General features: G+C 39.0%; 1 protein-coding gene across 1 annotated transcript in view; it reads left to right on the forward strand.

Moving 5' to 3' along the window:
* LOC124613987 (cytosolic Fe-S cluster assembly factor NUBP2 homolog) overlaps positions 1 to 21,115 on the forward strand; it is an 81,275-nt gene extending 60,160 nt beyond the window's left edge. Inside the window, exons 5-6 of the mRNA XM_047142774.1 lie at positions 11,095 to 11,248; positions 20,475 to 21,115. Of these exons, the coding sequence (XP_046998730.1) occupies positions 11,095 to 11,248; positions 20,475 to 20,699 (379 nt within the window). The 3' untranslated portion in view covers positions 20,700 to 21,115. The remainder of the gene's footprint in view (positions 1 to 11,094; positions 11,249 to 20,474) is intronic.
* Positions 21,116 to 22,602: the final 1,487 nt, after the last annotated feature.

Below are 22,602 nucleotides of genomic sequence, written 5' to 3' on the forward strand. Positions count from 1 at the left end.
CCCACTAACACCAAGCTGTCAGAACTCCGGAGATGGGAACTTGCCATTCAGTATATCCTCTCTTCTCATTATCCGCCAGGCCTCAACCTCCGCTAATTTCAAGTTGCCGCCACTCATACCTCACCTGTCTTTCAACAACATCTTTGCATCTTTACTTCCGCCTCGACTGACATCTCTACCCAAACTCTTTGCCTTTATAAATGTCTGCTTGTGTCTGTGTGGATGGATATGTGTGTGTGTGCGAGTGTATACCCGTCCTTTTTTCCCCCTAAGGTAAGTCTTTCCGCTCCCGGGATTTGAATGACTCCTTACCCTCTCCCTTAAAACCCACATCCTTTCGTCTTTCCCTCTCCTTCCCTCTTTCCTGATGAAGCAACCATTTGTTGCGAAAGCTTGAATTTTGTGTGTATGTTTGTGTTTGTTTGTGTGTGTATCGACCTGCCAGCGCGTTTGTTTGGTAAGTCTCATCATCTTTGTTTTTAGATATATAAATATAGTAGGAAACATACGATAGAGTGTAAATAATTTAGGACTGAAGTAGACCACTCATTGAATTGCAGAATCATTGAGTCCTTGTCAGACTTACACAACAGAGAGAGAAAATTATGTGGGATTGCATTTCAGCTGGCAGACTAGGGTGGGGTGAGGGTTGTGTCGGATGTTGCAGGTGGAAGGAGAGAGGGATGAGAGGCATGGGAGTTTGGAAGAGGTGTTGGGGATGCATAGCTGTAGTATCTTAAAAGAATACTGTATACTGAATGAAAAAGTGTGACTGTAATGAATAACTAAGGTTTTTTTACTTACTTGTGTGTTTTTTAAATTATTAGTCTTCAATATAATATTACCATCTGACCCTCTAACATTACTGAGATGTTGAAAGTAGAAAAATAATGCATTTATTTGTTTGTTTTATATATTTAATTTATACTTGCTTCAGACATTTTTGTAAGTAGATTTAAAACCCAAAATGTCTCATTTGTGTACCAAACAAACAATTTACGTTACAACTTGGAATATAATTCAAATGTTTAATTTGGGCCTATCAGTTGAGAGGCACTACTCTTCTTCTTTTTCTTCTTCTCCTTCTTTTTATTCTTCTTCTCCTTCTTTCTCTTTCTCTTCTCCTTCTTTCTCTTTCTCTTCTTCTCCTTCTTCATCTCTGTGTGGTTCTTGATAATTTAGTAATAGAAGCTCATATTTCAACCGCACACTTATTCATCTTGCACCAACTTTTGAATGTGAATCAGTTTGATACAGGACAGCTCCACTTTGAACTTACTGGGTTGATGTTATTACTTCAAGCACAGGTGGAGTACTAAGGGACAGCTGAACCACCCAGTTGCTGAATATGCTGTCCAATGTGATGTGCTTCACCTCAGTATGTGCTATTCAGTCCACGCCATCGTGCTCCTTCCTACGAACACCAGCTTTTCCGAACTGCTCAGGCTGGAACTCTTCCTACAACACACCCTTTGTTCTCGTAACATTCCAGGCCTCAATCTTTGCTAGTTCCAGTCTCCTAACCCTTTCCCTGTTCTCACTTCAGCACTACCCATGGCTTCTGTTTCACAAATACACCCCTAAATCTTTTCACATTTTCTGTATCTTTGCTTTCTTCCCTCCCCTACCCCTCTTCCTCCCCCTCCACATGCACAGCTTTCTAATTCTGCACCTAGCAGCCCTACCCTGCCTCACCACGCCACTGCCTGCTCCCATAGTAGCACAACACCTTCTCCACATGCCTGTTGTGCTATCTCTCTCCCTCCCCATCCCATGCCTTTTCATTATCCCCACCACCCACGACAGATTGCTGCTCAAATCACATACAGGCGCAGCCAGCAGTTGGGCCCGAATGCCCAGAGACAGTATTCATTTGTGTGTGTGTGTGTGTGGGGGGGGGGGGGGGGATCTTTTTCTTTTGAAGAAGGACTTTTTTTGTCTGAAAGCTGGAAGTTTAGCAGTCTTTTCATTGTGTCTATCTGTGACCCAGTGCCTCCTCTATATGGTGAGTAGCAATCTATCTTTTTCATATTGTTAGTACTACAGACAGAATACTGAGGTTTTTGCAGTGCATAATGCATATAATGTATATAATATATAATGTGTATGTATATAAAATATATAATGTTTAAATTGCTTTCTCCATGGCCCTCTGGATCTGATTTGTCTCTAAGGCCATGGTTTGCAAGCATTTTCCTATAGTGTTGTAGCTGTGATGGTTTGGATTCTACTGGTTGTGAGCCATAGGCATCAAGATGTAAGCTGATAAGCACTGCACTGCCTCAAAGGACAACCAATAACATTAATAAATTGTGTATTCATATGCTAATAACACAAACAGAATTATGTTAGCTCTTGGCCAGTGGTTGCTTCTTCAGTTATAGAGCCCAGCTACCATTTAACTCACACTTGCAAATTATTTTGTGAATTTAATCCCAAAGTGGGCTTATGACCATCCTGTTCCTTGGCTGTAAATGTGTAGAAGCACAAGTAACGATATCAGCCAGCTATACCTAAACAAAGGAATACCACACTTTGTTAATAACTTTATTAATACTAAATCAATTGCAAATATAAAGATAGACATCACTTATCCTCACAGTCTTCTGTAATAGAATGTGTTGTGGTAGTTTTTTTTTTTTTTTTTTTTTTTTTTTTTCATCTGTGGATCACTTTTACAAGGGTTTTGAAATGTCATGGGATTACAATTTAAAAACAAAAAACTTATACTTGTGACTACCATTGGTGGGCCATCATCATAGACTAATATTCCCACGCTGATGCAGAAGAAGGGGCCTCATTGGCCTAACTGTTATGGATACTGTTGGTGGCCCATTGCCGTTGGATAGAAAGGCACTATTCCACACTTACACTGGAGTACAGTTATTAGTTGAAGTTCCTCCTCCTGCTATTGGTTGGCCATCATCATTGGCTAGATGCAAAACGGGCGGAGCAAGAGAGGGGGAATATTTACCCAAAATATTATTGTCCGCCAAGGTGAACTGCAGCACATTGTTTATATTGCTCACACAACGTTTTTCATTGGGAAAAATCTTATTTTGCTATGACTAAAAAATGATGTCTTCACATGCCTTCCGTATCAGTGATGATAACCGGGAATCTGAGTTGGATTTCTTAAAGAAAACAATAAAGGCAAGTAGGTATGCTAGTTGTTCAATCGACAGGGCTTTTAGGCAGAATATTAATCACGCCAATAAGAATGACGAGGAACTACCTTCTCACTCTGTTAGGTTACCGTTTGTTTCTAGGGTCACTGACCACATAAGCAGAATTCTAAAGAAAAATGGTATCCAGGCATCTTTCTTCAGTGAAAACAAAATAAAAGATTTTTTCCAATGAAAAACAGATGCACCTGATTGCCTCCACAATGCAGGCAAGTGACATGTTTCTGCGACAAAGTGTATATAGGTGAAACAGGAATAACTGTTAAAGGACGCATTAAGGAACACAAATGGAACATGTGGCTAAAACAGAGTGTAAAATTGGCAGTAGCAGAACATCACGAGGATTGTGGCTCTGGCATCAATTTTAATAACATACATGTGCTGGCTATGGAACCTAACATTTATAGAAGAAAGGTCTGAGAATCAGTTGAAATTTCCAAAAATGCATGTAATTTCAAGAGAGAAGACAGCTATAGGCTTCCGGCATCACGGCTCCCCGCCATCAAGGAAGTAAATATGCAGTCACAGTGTGCTAGCAATATAAACAACTTGCTGCAGTTCACCTTGGTGGACAATAATAATTTGGGTAAACATTCCCCCTCTCTTCCTCTGTCTGTTTCGCATCTAACCAATGATGATGGCCAACCAATAGCAGTAGGAGGAATTTCAACCAATAATCCTACTCCAGCATAAGTGTGGAATAGTGCCTTCCTATCCAATGACGATGGGCCACAAATAGTATCCATAATAGTTTAGCCAAAGATGCCCCTTCTTCTGCTTCAGCACAGGAGTACTAGCCGCTGATGATGGCCCACCAATGGTGGCCACAAGAATTTTAACCAGTCTGACAGTGTTCTATCAATAGTGGACACTGGAACATCAAAACTTGTTTCTGGAGGATAACCAGCTAACACTGATACATCCCAGGTCCATATTCATCTTGGTTATGATGTTGTTGTTCTCTCTCTCTCTCTCTCTCTCCCTCCCCACCCCCCACCCCACCCACCCGCCTATGTACCATGGACCTTGCCATTGGTGGGGAGGCTTGTGTGCCTCAGCGATACAGATAGCCGTACCGTAGATGCAACCACAGTGGAGGGGTATCTGTTGAGAGGCCAGACAAATGTGTGGTTCCTGAAGAGGGACAGCTGCCTTTTCAGTAGTTGCAGGGGCAACAGTCTGGATGATTGATCAATCTGGTCTTGTAACATTAACCAAAACGGCCTTGCTATGGAACAGCTGAAAGCAAGGGGAAACTACAGCTACTCCCAAGGTCATGCAGCTTTACTGTATGGTTAAATGATGATGGCGTCCTCTTGGGTGAAATATTCCGGAGGTAAAATAGTCCCCCATTCGGATCTCCGGGCGGGGACTGCTCAAGAGGACATCATTATCAGGAGAGAAAACTGGCGTTCTACAGATCGGAGTGTGGAATGTCAGATTCCTTAATCAGGCAGGTATGTTAGAAAATTTAAAAAGGGAAATGGATAGGTTAAAGTTAGATATAGTGGGACTTAGTGAAGTTCAGTGGCAGGAGGAACACGAGTTCTGGTCAGTTGAATACAGCGTTATAAATACAAAATCAAATAGGGGTACTGCAGGAGTAGGTTTAATAATGAATAAAAAATAGGAGTGCGGGTAAGCTACTACAAACAGCATAGTGAACGCATTATTGTGGCCAAGATAGACACGAAGCAGGCAAAAAGGAATCAAACGTCTCAAAAATGAGATCGACAGGAAGTGCAAAAGTCTAAGCAGAGATGGCTAAAGGACAAATGTAAGGATGTAGAGGCATGTATCACTAGGGGTAAGATAGATACTGCCTACAGGAAAATTAAAGACACCTCCGGACAAAAGAGAACCACTTGTATGAATATCAAGAGCTCAGATGGAAACCCAGTTCTAAGCAAAGAAGGGAAAGCGGAAAGGTGGAAGGAGTATACAGAAGGTCTATACTAGGGCGATGTACTTGAGGACAATATTATGCAAATGGAAGAGGACGTAGATGAGGATGAAATGGGAGGTATGATACTGCGTGAAGAGTTAGACAGAGCACTGAAAGACTTGGAAGAGCAGTTGAACGGAATGGACAGTATCTTGAAAGGAGGATATAAGATGAAAATCAACAAAAGCAAGACGAGGATAATGGAATGTAGTCGAATTAAATTGAGTGATGCTGAGAGAATTGGATAGGAAATGAGACACTTAAAGTAGTAGATGAGTTTTGCTATTTGGGGAGCAAAATAACTGATGATGGTCGAAGTAGAGAGGATATAAAATGTAGACTGGCAATGGCAAGGAGAGAATTTCTGAGAAAGAGAAATTTGTTAGCATCGAGTATAGATTTAAGTGTCAGGAAGTCGTTTCTGAAAGTATTTGTGTGAAGTGTGGCCGTGTATGGGAGTGAAATATGGACGATAAATGGTTTAGACAAGAATAGAATAGAAGCTTTCAAAAAGTGGTGCTACAGAAGAATGCTGAAGATTAGATGGGTGGATCATAACTAATGAGGAGGTACTGAATAGAATTGGGAGAAGAGAAATTTGTGCCACAACTTGACTAGAAGAAGGGATCAGTTGGTAGGACATGTTCTGAGGCATAAATGGATCACCAATTTAGTATGGGAGGGCAGCGCAGAGGGCAAAAATCGTAGAGGGAGACCAAGAGATGAATACACTAAGCAGATTCAGAAGGATGTAGGTTGCAGTAGGTACTGGGAGATGAAGAAGCTTGTAGAGGATAGAGTAGTATGGAGAGCTGCATCAAGCCAGTCTCTGGACTGAAGACGTTAAAGCTCTTTGCATATTTAGTAAACCAGGTATTGCCATCAATTTCATAGACAACCGGGCATTACTGTCAATTCTATAGCTTTATACCTTGACATTGCACCATAATTGATTCTTACCAGAGCATCCAGCACACCAATTTTCAAAGTATTTAGTCCTGCTGGAACAGTTTTCCAATCAGTTCACATATAGAGTCGTTAAAATTCTCATTTTATTTTTAATCCTACCATGTAAATACTTCTCTGATAATCTTGTGTCCCTAAGATCCCTACACATAGATTTTACAACTTCCATTGCAGTGAATGGCAAAAAATGCAAATGTTTGTAGGTCTTATCTTGAGTAATAGATCTCTGGTAGCCACACAGTGACTCACTGCCACGTGGGCAGAGTGCATGATACGGGCAGTTACCTAAGAATAATTTATGAAAGATAATATCCCATACTGCCATTCTCAAAGGATATAATTTGATATATTTTAAAACATTTCGACTGCTACATAAATTTCCTGAAGCTTTTGGTAAAGAACCTTAGAGAAGTCTCGGATAATTCCATTATTTCACTGGAAACACAAATGTTTGCTGCAAAATAATGACTAAACTCTCTGTGTAAACAAAAGTATAGCAATCATAATGCTTTTGCTGATAAGAGACTAAAAATTCATAAAAAGCAAATGAGTGAGAGCCAAATTCTGTTTTTAATAGAGCTGTCTGCATTACATGGGGGGCATCATCATGGTTGCAGCCACTTTTAAATTCGTTTAATTTTGGGGATTCTGTGGTCAAACTTCTTCAAAGTAAACTACTTCTTTTTCAGAAAACTGCAGAGAATTTTGTAAGTCAAAAATTTTAAAATTGATTTTTTGACACACATTCATGCACTAGTCCACTTAAGTGATTAAGACTACTTTTTCAGTATAGAAAAGTGCTAGAAAACATTTGTACGTGAACAGCACACAATTAAAAAAAAAAAACTTTGCAAATTAATATTAAAAAAAATTAGTATACAGGTAATTTATCACGGGAAGATCCTGTTGAATGGCTGACCTTCAGGAGGTAAAAGTATTCCTAGTTAGGAATAGGTGCCTCCACTTTCAAGTGTATCTGTTGGAAGTACTTGGAATTTAGCCTCATGAAAGTGAGCACTGGCTAGCTATTATGTCTCCATGTTGCAGACCATCGAAGTAATTGCTATCCATCAAATGGCACAGGTTGATTTCATTGAGATGTAAGAGTCTTCCAGCGACTAATCCTCACCCGTAAATTGCTCATAATGCCCACTTGTAGACAATCAAATGTTGTGTAGAAGAAGTTGTGCCATTTGACTCTTGCAGATAGTTGCTGTTAACCTCATACGTCCAAGCAAATGTGGGCTCCTCATGAAACAGAGGAAATTCCAGGTTGGAGTATCAGCAATATAAGAAAAAGATAGATTGCTACTCACCACACAGATGACACATTGAGTTGCAGGCAGGAACCAAATGTGTAAGTGTCTTTTTGTTGTGCCTGTCTGTAACTCATCGTGTCATCTTTATGGTGAGTAGCAGTCTATCTTTTCCTTATATTGTTGGCTTCTTTATGAGTTATACTCTGCAATAATGTGGTAAAGTAATCTCGTATTCCTCTAAATCTGCTTTCCAGGGTTACATAACATTTCCTATCATCCAAACCTCCAGTCCGCAGATTACAAATAATTGTTGTCAGTATGTGTTGGATGCATGGTTCATTGAATTCTGACAGGTGCAACTAGTGCACAAACAACAACAGCAAATTCAGAGATAGTACTACAAAAACTACAGAGCCACTTGCTGAAGTGCATGGGAGATTGGGACAGTGTTTTGCAAGTAACACTAACAATATTGATATCCACACTAACATTCTCAGCACCTGCATCCCAGAATTTGGCAATTAGATGGTAACTTTAAATACATATCACCACAGTTTCTTTTGTTTTGCAGTGCTAATTGTTTAAAATCTTCTTGAGACATCAACAACATTATGGGTGCACAGTGTACTTACTTCAAAATAATTGTTTCGTCCTCCCTGGGGGACAGATTAGGTTGGCAACATTTGCTTAAAGGACCAGCCCCATACCCAGTCTCTGAGCTGAAGCTGTGAAGGTGTTCTCATTATCTGGTGGCTACTCTTCGTTATATGTCAGGCTCCTTGCTGTTCCAGAATCACTGTCATTCCAAACTATTGCTTGCCCTTCAGTGGAAACTATTTCCACAAAAATTTTACCAGCAATGAGGCCATTTAGTCTTGTGACAATGGGGCTTTCTCATGGTGTTCAGGAGTGAATTATGCTTCCTTCTTATCATCTGAAGATGGCAAATAAATCACTTTTATAAGAAACATTTGTCATCTGTGTGAAGCTTGAGCTAAGACGCATTTAGTTTGGTTCAAGTATCAGAATAGATTGCCATTCTTGTTACGGAAGAGACCTAGGTTAATTTTAAATCTAGTGAGATATATGAGTGAATGCATCCCTGGAATCTTTTTTACTAAGGCCTGCTGAAACGTAATGCCTCTGAATTTATTTGAAAACTCTTAAAGCTTTTTAAACAAAATATCTACGTATTTGTATTCTCTGACTATGGTGACAGAGTCACAGCCTCACATGTACATACACCACTTCATTATTGTCAAAGTGAAGTCCACGAAGGTGGCTTTAAGTTTTGGAAAGTTATTATAATTGGATGGGGCCAAGTCAGGACTGTATGCAAGATGACTGAGGACAGTGTAACCAAGGAATCAGATTGTTGCCGAAGTCACAGTACTTGTGTGTGATCTGGCATTGTCATGCTTAAGGAGAGGGTGCTCCACGTATGGACAAACTCTTTGAATTAAAAACTCAATTACAGCACACTGTTTCTCATGTACTGAAATAGTTATATCACACCGCCATTTTACATGCTACAATTCGGAGCCCCCTACTGGCAGAAGGCTGCAGATATGTAGACATGAAGAATAAAGATGTAGAATATTAATAATGTTTTTTATTTAAAAATCTTTAAGAGTTTTCACATAAAAAATTTGGAGGCGTTACTTCTCAGTGCACCCTCTTATGTTGACGTCTTTAATTATTTTTAAATGATCGACATAGTATTTACATATGAGTCTAAGCAGGGGAACTCTTTGACTGCTCTGTCAAGCTGTATAGTGTTATGTCTGTGTCCTCAAGACTCGTCTACACAAACTAATATGAGGATTGGAACTTTAATAGTGGCAACTATTTATTTACAGCTTGTACAAAATAGATGTGTGTTTCAAAGTTTTACTGACCTTCAAAGTAGCCACCAGCATTGTGTATAACCCGTTGCCAGTGATGTGGAAGTCATAGGATACTCTTAGCAGTGCCAGTTGTGTTGACAGTACAAGCAGTGCGTTCTATTGCTTGAAAAATTTGTAGCAGTTCTGAAGCGAATGCTGTGAAGTGTTTCCTTCAGTTTAGAAATTGAGTTGAACTCAAGAGGGCTTAAATCAGGGGAGTGCACCAGGTGGTATGGCACTTAGCAGCCCCATCGTTCAAACAAATTAATAACAGCTTGCACTGTACGTGCTTGAGCTTTGTCCTGCAGAATGATTGTCTGGTCCTGTAGAAAGTGTCATCACTTCTGTCTCTAAGCTGGTCGTGGTATGTTTAGTGTAGAATTGCATGTGGGGCACTGGAGCAGATGAGATCTACTCATATTGCAAAATTTCTTCTCTGCTCTGACTCATGAGTGGTCTTCAGTCCAAATAAAGTTGTACCAGGCAGGTAAATTAATCCAGAATATGCAAGACACATTGCTTTACCCACAGAGAAAGAGATTCATCCTGGTGGGCACAAGAGCACATGAGAATTCAAGGAACTGCCAACCAAGTAGGAATGTCCTGGTAATGCAGTGGTTCAATTTGACATCCCCATACATCACTTGGTTTTTGAGATATATTATCATGTATAAAAGGGGAAAAGTGGCTGCAAGTGAATAATGAAAACTAGCTCATAAAGCCAACAACTCAGCTGTTACATACCTTCTTCTAGCCACACGGAAGAGATGAGGCCCATCTCACGTATAGGGCACAGTCTGGTGCTCTATAGATTCTTGCTCCAGTGGGAGGGTGGGCCGTCTTGTGTACAGTGCTCATGGTGTACATATCACAGTGCACCAATTTTAAGTAAATGTATTTCATAGTCAGACGAGAGCACAGAGGCTAATTTACTAGCAGATCTGTCCTGTAGTGTAGCTGACAATGAGACGAATGTGGTTCAAATTTCAAGATTCTGAAAAATGGCAGACTTGCTCCCTAAAATATTAGGGAGGAGTTTTTGTGTCATCAGGATGGCTGGCCCAACCACGCTTTTCATAAATAATCAACCGGCAGTGTATCTCTGTGTCATGACTTTGGTGTTGTTATTGTATTATTCATGTTTTTTTTTTAAAAAATGTTTTAGAACATTTGATAAATGTTGGTCTTTTTAAAGTTTTTGTAATAGTGTGAATGTGGTAGTAGAGCCAAGGGAGATTGTGAGAGAATGACTTTGATCTTAAGCAAGATTCTCTCTCTCTCTCTCTCTCTCTCTCTCTCTCTCTGCCACCACCACTAAGATAGTACTGACAGTCAGTCTCGAGCAACGCTGCCAGCTATGGCTGCCCAACATGTGTCCAGAGGAAGTTTTTTATATTAAATTTAGTTGCATCAACTTCTGTTACTTCTTCTGACCAACAGTAATCAATGGACTGTGCACTTTTCGTCTCCACTTAGTGTTAGTCTGATGAAATTTTCTTAGCATGTTAGTATGTGTACAATTCTTTCTGACAAACTCACAGCCTATTTCCAGTTTGTTCTAACAACTGCAGAACAATTCTATCTTGTTATTCAATTTTGAACTGTTTTTCTGGTTTTGTATTAAATATTTTCTTTACTTATGTCAGAACATAAGTTTATCGTTTTGTGTCATATTTATAGTCTCTAGTATTTTAGGCAGTTGATGAGCATCTCACTTGATGGGACCACCTAAGTAAACAGAAAAAGTTTTTTTATTTCAGTTATTGGTTCCATTATCTAGCTTCAAAAACTTCTCATTTTATTAGTGCTTGTAACTGTCAGATCAGTAACTTTTGATTGTTCTGTTTTTCCAGGACTTTGAACTGTGATGGTGCTATATTAGTTACAACTCCGCAAGCTTTGGCTGTTGAGGATGTGACAAAAGAACTAACATTCTGCCGCAAAACTGGCATTCCAGTTGTTGGTGTGATTGAAAATATGAGTGGTTATGTGTGTCCAAGCTGTGCAGTGAGTATACAAACTGCTTTTGAGAGTAAAGGTGATTCACATACAGAGTTTGACGCAGATCCTATTGCAGGCTTCTAGGGATGCTAGAGAGGGAACTTAGTGTTTTGATAAGGAACTCATGTCTAGAAATGTACTGTTTGGAAGTAAAACTTGTTTGAATATTGGATCATTTTCACGTCTACTTCATGATACTTACACAGCAGAGACAATGGGTTTAGACCTATGTAATAAGCAGGAGCAGTACAGTGTGGTCACCCTGCGTTTCATTGCACAGGGTATATCCATGATACATGTTTTCAAACACATGGTCCACAATCCCTGGTGAACATCTGTATAGCAGCACAGTCAACTCTCTTAGTTGTGAATGTATCAGTTTCTCACAGACATTATTATAGTCTGATGAAAATAGTGTGTGATAGATCAAGGTGATACAGAAAATGTTCTCAGTACTTGTGTTGTGCAGCTCTTAACCATTGCATATTCTGCTGTGAAATAGTAGTCTCTCCTAAGACCTATCTACACCCCTAGAAGCCTACAATAGAAATTGTGAAACACCCTGTATACGCTACAATTCAATATTCATATAGATGTTGTTCTACATCCTCTGTGTTGGAAAACATACTACATCTCTCTCTCTCTTTCAGTTTCTCTCTGTTTGACGTCATCAATTTAAATGTGCTTTGTCCTTAGTTCCCTCATCTCAGTCTCATAATTTTACATTCTTAGATAATGCCGGATGTGTTTATACTTCATGTACACGTTGTCTGAATCACACATATTGAGTTCAGATTTGGTGAACGCGGGCTTTCCTTATTGTGGACTTGTCAGTGTTGGCAGTTTCACACTTGTGAACTTTGGGCAAGCTTCAGTAAGCACTGTTGGGTGCAACAGTGAAGTGTCATAGGGCATGGAAATTTTGGCTTACCTACCAAGATTACAAGGATATTAAAAGCTACTATTTAAGAAGCCTCAGGTGAACTATATGCTAAGGATATGGACGGCTTGTGAGGAGAATTGATCATTAAAGAGCAGCCTGTGGGCCACATGCTTCACCCACATACTATCTGGATTCCCTAGGTACTTAAGATTCTGCCTAAGTACACTTAACATATCACTGTTCAGCCATTCATTCATTCATTCATTCATTTGTGTTTCGTAGTTCCCATCAAGAAGGAGAACTTTCAGGGATGTAGACTGAGTCCATGTGTATGTTAACACAAAAGACAGACATCATAGAAACTTAACCTGTATATTGTATTAATAAAAAACCATCTCTGCTCAATACTCTTCACACTTATACCACCTACATTTAATCAAGTACGAGGTGCATTCAAGTTCTAAGGCCTCCGATTTTTTTTCTAATTAAGTACTCACCCGAAATCGATGAAACTGGCGTTACTTCTCGACGTAATCGCCCTGCAGACGTACACATTTTTCACAACGCTGACACCATGATTCCATGGCAGCGGCGAAGGCTTCTTTAGGAGTCTGTTTTGACCACTGGAAAATCGCTGAGGCAGTAGCAGCACGGCTGGTGAATGTGCGGCCACGGAGAGTGTCTTTCATTGTTGGAAAAAGCCAAAAGTCACTAGGAGCCAGGTCAGGTGAGTAGGGAGCATGAGGAATCACTTCAAAGTTGTTACCATGAAGAAACTGTTGCGTAACGTTAGCTCGATGTGTGGGTGCATTGTCTTGGTGAAACAGCACATGCGCAGCCCTTCCCGGACGTTTTTGTTGCAGTGCAGGAAGGAATTTGTTCTTCAAAACATTTTCTTAGGATGCACCTGTTACCGTAGTGCCCTTTGGAATGCAATGGGTAATGATTACGCCCTTGCTGTCCCAGAACATGGACACCATCATTTTTCGGCACTGGGGGTTACCCGAAATTTTTTTGGTGGCGGTGAATCTGTGTGCTTCCATTGAGGTGACTGGCACTTTGTTTCTGGATTGAAAAATGGCATCCACGTCTCATCCATTGTCACAACCGACGAAAAGAAAGTCCCATTCATGCTGTCGTTGCGCGTCAACATTGTTTGGCAACATGCCACACGGGCAGCCATGTGGTCGTCCGTCAGCATTCGTGGCACCCACCTGGATGTCACTTTTCGCATTTTCAGGTTGTCATGCAGGATTGTGTGCACAGAACCCACAGAAATGCCAACTCTGGAGGTGATCTGTTCAACAGTCATTCGGCGATCCCCCAAAACAATTCTCTCCACTTTCTCGATCATATCATCAGACCGGCTTGTGCGAGCCCGAGGTTGTTTCGGTTTGTTGTCACACGATGTTCTGCCTTCATTAAACTGTCGCGCCCATGAACGCACTTTCGACACATCCATAAATCCATCACCACATGTCTCCTTCAACTGTCGATGAATTTCAATTGGTTTCACACCACGCAAATTCAGAAAACGAATGATTGCATCCTGTTCAAGTAAGGAAAACGCTGCCATTTTAAGTATTTAAAACAGTTCTAATTCTCGCCACTGGCGGTAAAATTCCATCTGCCGTAGGGTGCTGCCATCTCTGGGACTTATTGACAATGAATGCGGCCTCATTTTAAAACAATGCGCATATTTCTATCTCGTTCCAGTCCGGAGAAAAAAAATTGGAGGCCTTAGAACTTGAATGCACCTCGTAAATTGGTTTTACTGTGTAGCTGCTGCTCCTCTGCTATTACTGGCATCATATAAATATGATTGCAGTGGTATTTTTCAAAGAAAATAGTGTTACATGTATAGATATGTAGTCCCAGTACATTATTATTTGTGCAGCTTTATAACAAAGGGAATTTTCAACTCCTTCATCTGTATATTCAGGTAATTTGTAGAAAGAGTGGCTATTGAGGTATGTTTTTAATTTTCTTTTCGGTGTGAAGGTTTGTCAGGAATGATATATTGTTCGGATTCCATATTATACTGTATGTCCCCTTTCTCCGATAGGCTTACTGGGATGGACGTGGGCAAGCAAGTCACTGAAGTGGCATCCAATTGAGAGACTTGGATTAGGCTGTTCAGTCACATGAAATTATTATTAATTTTCTTTTAAATTGGTTAAGATTCCCAATTTCTTGCTTTATGGTAGATGGGAGCTTGTTGCATGCCTTACTACCAGCGTATAATTTTATTCTGAACCCTGGACAACGAGGCAAAGTCTACATGAAAATTATTTTTGTGTCCTGTATTGTGCTTGTTCAGTTGAAACTTATTTTTATCATCAATCATAAAAACCATTAAGAGTAAATATATTGAGAAATGAGTATAAGCATTCCAAGATTATTAAAAAAGCTTCTGCAGAATGCACTATTGTCTGCTTCATACAGTATTCTTACTACTCATTTCTGATGAACAAACACTTTATTCAGAGTATACCCATTATGTGTACTTCTGGCATTAAAAGCTCATTATCATTTGTCTCACTTTGCATAATATGAATGTTTCTAAGATTAAGACTTAAACCATTAGCTGTGAACCACTTGTAGGCCTGTTCAGTAGTCATCTGTGCTGTCTCTGCTCCGGTTAAGTTTGAATCCTTCATTAATATGCTTGTGTCATCAACAAACATTACAGTTTTTGAACTTATTTTTAAAGTCATTGGAATATCATTTATGCAGGTTAGAAACAAAAGTGGGCTCAGTTATGATCCCTTGGCACTCAACATATTATTTTTCCCCATCCTGAAGTTATTTTCATACCTGAGACACACTCTGTTAATGAGACCCTCTGTCTTGTGTTATGGAGGTAAGATTCCACCCATGCAAGGGAGATGCCATTAATGTGATAACTTTAATGTGGTGTCTAGAATTTTGTGGTCTATACAGTCAAAGGTTTTGGTCCAGTGTCACAGAGTATACCACCAGAATATCTTTCGTTGTTTAGTTCCACTAACACTTTGAGGTCTTCTAATGTCTGTTGGTGGCGTATTCAGTGTCTGCACAAGTAACTCTAATGTATCTCTATTTGGTTGTTTATTACTGGCTGCAGTGTTTGCAGCCACTGTAGGAAGTAATCATCGAATTTGATCGCCAAAGGTTTGAAAGTGTCACCATTTCTGCTACAGCTACTTTCAGGGGGCACAGTTTCATTTGGTTTACTAATTTTGTTTGTTTCCTAGTTTTGCCTCATTCTTAGAATGTTTTATTGTTTTGAGCACAGTACATGAGTTTCTCTTTTTTAATGACTGAAAGTAGGATTTAACAATACTGGTGATAATGAAGTTTCAGATCTTGCCAACTGCTTGTTCTCCAAATTATATAGTGCTCTCTCTTCCTAGCACAAACTAATTTAATCCCTGGAGTTATTTATCCACTATCTTGCTTTTGTTCAGTTTTGCCCTCATTTGTTTTAGGGGAAAACAAGACTCAAAGTACTGTAGGAATAAGTTTAACAGAGAGTTACAAGAATATGTTTAACAAAGAGAGAATTTTCCATCATCTGTATTATCTTCTTTATAAATTTCTCCCAAGCATTTTTTCATAATTTCTGTAGTGTTATTATTCAGTTGTCAGTCAAATTCACTGGGTGTGCCATACAAAAGTTCTAAGTTAATCAGTCTTGCAGCATGTCAATGCTATTGAGACGGCAGTGTCTACATCCTTAACAATGCTCCATTAGCTCCAGACATTATGAGAACACCATGGTTAATTGCAGATGATTTCAGGACTGGCTCTTGATGTTATTTGGAACTCAATTTGCCTACTCACATATTTCGCTCCCGTCGTGTATCGTAAAATAAGATTTGTCCTCTCATTGACCAGCTTCTCATCTTGGATGAGACTCACAAACCCATTCTATATTCTATCATCACAGTTTGCTCCGTCACAAATATAAAAGCTCATAAGTTTCCCCAACACTTCCCTACTGAAATGACCCAGTGTAAAATAATGTTCATAAAATTAATTAAAGGTTGTTAAAGATTGCTTAAAAAAATGCGCGTTGGAAGTAAAAAACCTATTTTGTTTCACTCATAGATGAAATTTTGAAGCTACAAGAAACAAAAATTTTTGCTTGTTCAGAATTAGGAGACACTAAATGAAATGTTGAAAAATATCATATCAGTGTTATAGTGTTACAAGTTCCAGTATACGTGTTTTTTACAAGCACCAAAATGGTCATATTCAGGCCTGTTGTCTGTTGATAAGTGGAATAACAATAAAAGGCTTTTTGAAAGAAATTTGTGCTGTTTGACTGTAAATTACTGTTTATTTATTTCACATATCATTAACAGAAAGAGAGTTCATCATATCTTGGACTTTTTGTGGGCTGTCAACAACCAAACCTGCATCCTGAAGGTCCTTGACTCCTTATCATTTTGAAATGTCAAATAATTGAAAGTGCTTATGGAACTCCCTCACCCTCTCCCCCCCCCCCCCCTCTCCTCTCCCCCATCCCTCCTCTCCCTTCCAACCTCTTCCTTCTCAGCCACCCCCTCAAAAAAAAAAAAAAAAAAAAAAAAAAAAACTGCAAGAATAAAAAAATCTGACATTAATATGGTGGTGTACACTTCACTCCTAACAATGTATTGACAATAGGTCCAGTATTGAGCCATGTTACATGTGACCATTTAGTTGTCAACACCTATAGTTTAACCTAGTGATCTGCCCCAGTGTCGTATGAGCAGCACTAGGTATCTAGGGCCTGATTGCGGTAACAAATTACACACAAATTTTCTCTGTGAATTAGTCTAACTGTTACTGAAAACTATCCAAATCCCTACAGTAGTTCCTGAGGTTAGCCTTCACACACAGACAGAAAAATGAAGAGCCTTCAATTTACAATATCTATACATTCCAGTCAAGCTTTGTTGCTCTCTGGAATTGCCGCAGCTGTTTGCTTTACTTCTTTTTCCCTGAGATAAAGCTTCTTCGGCAGCTGACCAGCACATAGCTTCCTTCATTACTACAGAAGTCACTCCAAATGCCACTTAAATATAGAACAGGTAACAATATGTATATTTATTCACTCATCATTTGTGTGATTGTAAACTATATACACAAACCTATCTCGTAAATTATCCTATGTATCAGTGAAAACCATATCAAAATTCATTCAGTGGCTTTTGAGATTAGCCTTCACATACAGACAAGAAAATGCTGTAGTGGACCTTAATGCAGTAATACGTATAGATAATTATGTTACCCAGTTTTATGCTCTCCCCACCCTTTGTGTATCTGCTGCTAAGGAATACTTGATGAATATGAAGAAATCGATGCTTAATTTTAGTATTTTATTCATTCCTGTTCATCTATTTTCCTTTGAGTAATTCAGCCTTAGTTTTTGATGGGTTCTTTCTATAACTGCAATAGTCAACTTGTGATGGTTCCTTGAATGCAAGAATTTTTCTGGCCAAGTTACCATGTGTTAATACATCCTGATCATAAAAAAATTAGGAATCCATGCAACTGTAAGACTAAAAAGGGAATTTTGTTATTGCACTTCATTACATGTTGCCCTTAGGCAATATCATTAGTTCATGTATGATAAAAGGGATTGGTATAAAATTTAAAATGTTTTGAAGCTAACTAAATGGTTCTGTGCATTTCTGTTCATTTTCCCCTTCATGTCTTCATTTTTGTTTCATCATAAGTATAACTTTTATTCCAACAACATTATGAATAGGATAGATTGTTACTCACTGTAAAGATGACACATTGAGTTGCAGATAGGCACATTGAGCTGTTGGCCGAAGCCTTCTTCAGAAAGGAAAAAACACACACATTCACACAAGCCAGAACTTTTCAAGCGTACATGATCGGCATTTCCAGCTGCTCCAGCCAGAATTCTGGCTTTAATCTGCTGTAACGCATTGTTTGACATATACTGAAATATCTAAAATTCCGTAACACCTGGATTTTAGATGGAGTCAGTTTACACCTCTGGGCCATTTCAGATGTCGAGAGAGCTAACGTTGGGGTGATGTATTTGATACTGTCCATTCTGTGAAAGTATTGCAGCCACTGTTAGTGGAGAAAATGAAAGACACATTATTGAATACATATTGACAGCATGTTACACTTGGGACAGGCTCTCAGTGTAGTAGACAGTTGTATTAGCACTCTTAACAGCTGCAAATAAGTACTCACTTAATAAACTGAAAATAACTCCACTATATAAACACAAACTCAGTGAAATGATTTTTAATGTAGAAGAACTGTGGATGTATAATCTGTAAACTGGAAAGCTAGCAGCACTCAAAGTGGAGAAAGTTGCTTTTCCTGGAAGAGTGCTACAGCTGCTGTACAGGATGACTAAGCATGAGTTTCTCCTCTAGCAGTGTAGATGGGTGGGCAGAGATTTATGTAGATTTTGCCCATATGCATTTCTTATGTTTGTATTGTTAATGCACTTTGTTGAAAATAAACACACCTTGGGCTTGTTTGCACAGCAGTGCCAGTGATTCATAAGCTGCACTGCACACTGTAGTTGCCTCTTGTGATGTAGTAGGGCAGAGAGGGCAGAGGATTGCCTGCTTGATCTTCACTTTGCAGATCCTTGAAGGAGGGAAGTGCATGACCCTCAACCTGTTACACCTCCAGAGCACATTTTATCTCTTAATAAGGCTCTACATTCAATATTTGCTTCTAACCCACTTCATTTAACAATAAACATTAATTTTATACTATTAAAACACTATTCATAATAGTCTGTAGTTTTTCTTCCAGCTGCAACACATTAACTATTAGCCCTAGATAAAAAATGAATAAAATCTTTTTTCAGGCAATTTAATGTAGTTTAATTTTGTTCTGGGAACATTTTTGCTGGAAGCTGCAACACTTTTCAAGTTATTCAAGAAAAACATGAATAAGTGACTTTAAATGCCACTCCCCTCCCCCGCCCCCTCACCACCACCACCACCACCACCACCACCACCACCACCACCACCACCCACCATCACACTGATCAGGATTTTTAGTATGTTGTTCTTGGCACTCCCTCCTGCCACTGTGCAAAAGTTTGCTACTAAATGAATTTCCCCCCTAATTTTCCTTCATTGCCTGGTCTAATAACGTGCTAGAAGCAGTGTCTTTGCCTTGTAGTATGACACTTACAGTTTGGGGAACCAAAATTTTATTTAGGTACATAATCTGTATAAGGAAAGTACCAAGAATGTCTGTGTCCAGATAACAAAACATTTGAATGGCTCCATCACTGCCTATGTTAACATGGATAATTATGTTCTTCAAATTCATAAAACATGACAGCCAGGAAGCACAATCTCAGTGCAGAGTATACTATTTTTTATGTGGATGAGTAATTTGGACATGACTTTTCAGGCTTCCTGGTAGAAATGTTCAATGTCAAGTCTGTCACTAGATCATGTTTTATAAACCTCGCACAGTATATCCTCTTGACAACTGCTCTACATCATCACATTTGTGGCTGCTGGTTACTGCTGGCAAGTAGCAACCACTTAACAATGTCAGGCAGTTGCCTCAACAAAATATTGTGAGAATTATGAAACCTTCCTTGGCAAGCAGACCTGAGAGCCATATATGGAGTTGAAACACCCTGAACAGCAATGTAGGATGAATCCAGACTTTCAGCCTTTGTGCTGTGAATTCCTCTGTGGGACCATCACATCACCTGTGTAGTGTACATCTTAAGTTCCCAGCTTTCCAACAGTGTGACTCCCAACTGTGTGCCTTGCAGATCTATTTGTTAGCATTGTGTGTCATTGATTTGCTTAGTTGATGGACTTCTTCAGTGCCTTGACTGACCACTTTTCTGCCAGCATAAGGATACTTCTTATTATTATGTGATGCCTCCCATTGTGTGTGTCTTTCTTTTTTTATTTAATTGAATGAGTGAAAATGATTTGAAAATGTTCTGGGTGATAATGAGGACAGCTTGATTATCTTTTGAATTTAGCACCTGAATATATGTCTAGTGTTGGAATGCTTTTTATTTTGTTTAGTCACAAAACTCCTAATGTGGACTGAATGTGAATTCTCTCTCTCAATTGCTGATGCACAATACCTGTTTATTTTATTTGTTACTAACAATGAATTATAGGAAGACTGATTGTGGATTTGTTTCATGATGCAAGTTTTGATTTGTTTCATGATGTAAATTTTGTCCATACATTTGTTAAAAGTTATTCTCAGATTATCAGGGCAGTTACAAAACACAAAAGTACCACCAGACAACATTTCTTCAGAAAGTAACATTTTTGATTAGTTTATGCTACTTATCCATTGCAGATCTGATTTTATAATATGTTCTATCAGGAATGTACCAATATATTTTCTTCTGGCGGTGGAAAATCACTGGCTGATTTGGCTAAAGTTCCATTCCTTGGATGTGTGCCAATTGATCCTAGAATTGGCAAGTGTGCTGACAGCGGTGAAAGCTATGCAGCACTCGCCCCCGAGTCACCTGTTACAGCAGTGCTGAAGTCCATAGTTCAGCGTGTAACAGTTACTTCTGACGTCCAATCAACGGAGAAGACCTAAATGTACTTATTACTATTAATATAAGTCAGTTTACACAATAAGCTCTGTTGGGATAAAGTAAGTCAGTTTACACAGTAAGCTTTGTTCGAATAAATTATAAAACTAATGCCTCCTTTTTTATGTAAGAATTGTGTGAGAAGTTTTTGTAGATTTTTTTTTATGCGGGACTTGTAAAGCATATTGGCTACGTTGTTCATTGTTGTGAAACATGACTGTATATGAAAACCTATTGAAATAATTGTGTATTTCTGTTTTTTACTTTCAAAAGTTTATTTTCTTTACCTCTCATGAGATATTTACATAAGCATTAAAATTTGAATCTTAATAGTTTTATATGCAGGTTGTATTATCTGAAGTACTGTACATTACTGAAATTAATGTGTTGGGAAATAATAAATTCAATGTCTGTGCAAAAATGGGAACAAGAGATTTATTTAAAAAAGTAAATAGAAAGGAAAGGGAAAAAGTATTCTAAATTTTGATAGTAACAGCCTCCAACACATAGGAAAATAAGTGCATCATTGTAATTACATTAGCTTTGTTTAAATGACTCTGTTTATTACTTGCATGCAACCATATCACTGTAGTTTGAGCTAGGTGAAAGTAACAACTCAATCATGAATGGTTATAAGAATGTTGTGAACTGTTTTGTTAGTGTCTTGCGAAACAGACTATTCGTGTTCCTTGATATCACTTGTGTTTCTGTTCAAGAATTGTGGAACTGAGATAAATGTTTTTGTCTCATTTATTGCAGAATATCTTGCCTGCTGTATGCTCTGTGGGAAAAAGTGAGATGTGATCTTTAACGAAGTGTGGGAAGTGCAAATGTTACTATTGGTCTCTTCAAGATTGTTTCCCAGATAGTAGAGTTTCTCATTTATTAATATTTTGTTTATTTTTATTTGTTTCAAGAGTTGGCCATCAAAGGACGACAATAAGCTTCCAACCATTATGACAGTTGTTCTGATTTTAATTTTTTGCTTTGTCTTTCTTCTTGGGATGGGGAAATTAGTCTTCCCTCTCTGACTTAGGCAATTGAAAAGCATGTTTTATTGACAGACAGGGGTTGTGTAACATAAAGAAAAAAATATTGTCAGCAAGCCAGTTAAAAAGATCACCTTCAGAGTGTGGGATTAGAATAAACTCGTGGTAGTCCCACCTTTCATGAAATGCAGCTAAAAGAGTAAAATATGGTTGGTTATTGATGGTAGATACACGATAATAGGTCAAATAATATCCAACTGTTGAAACAATGAAAGAAGCATGAATCTTGTTTATTGCTGCCAGGTGTCCAGCTGGGTGCGGTTGTTTACGAAACAGTTGCTTTCATCTTCAGGTGATACCTGTGGAATGAATGTCTTTGTTAGATAGGACCTCCTTTATTTATTGCTTCCCACCACTTATCTCACTACCGATTCCACATGCTGTGGTAGGCACCCAACCACATGCTGTGTAGGGTGGAGTACTGGAAAGGGAGGGCGGCGATCACCATATGCTGGGTGTGAACTCTGGTCTCTCAGTGCCTCAGTGCTTGCAGTGCCCCTACTGGGTGCGGGGTGCAGAAGTCACTCTCGGATGACATTTTGGCTGGATTCTTTAATTTACTGAGAGTGTGAAACCACAGTCTCTGTTTATCAGGCCACTGGCCACCTATATTCCAACAGCCTCCTTTAAAACACAGTCCCAAAATGACGAGGTCTGTCCCAACTTTTTTTTTTGTTAATTTTTCATTGAGTCCCTTGTGACTATACAGTGTGCCAGCATAGTTTGCATGATTCATGTATCCCTTGCCACACGTGATCGGGGGATGCAGTAGACAGAGCCCCCAGTCATCTTTCATCATACCTAAGAGTGCACACATTTTAATGTTATGCGGAGTCTGAATTCTGCTGATTTTATTAGA

Source organism: Schistocerca americana, chromosome 4 (genome assembly GCF_021461395.2).
Source record: "Schistocerca americana isolate TAMUIC-IGC-003095 chromosome 4, iqSchAmer2.1, whole genome shotgun sequence".
Classification (NCBI taxonomy): Eukaryota; Metazoa; Arthropoda; class Insecta; order Orthoptera; family Acrididae; genus Schistocerca; species Schistocerca americana.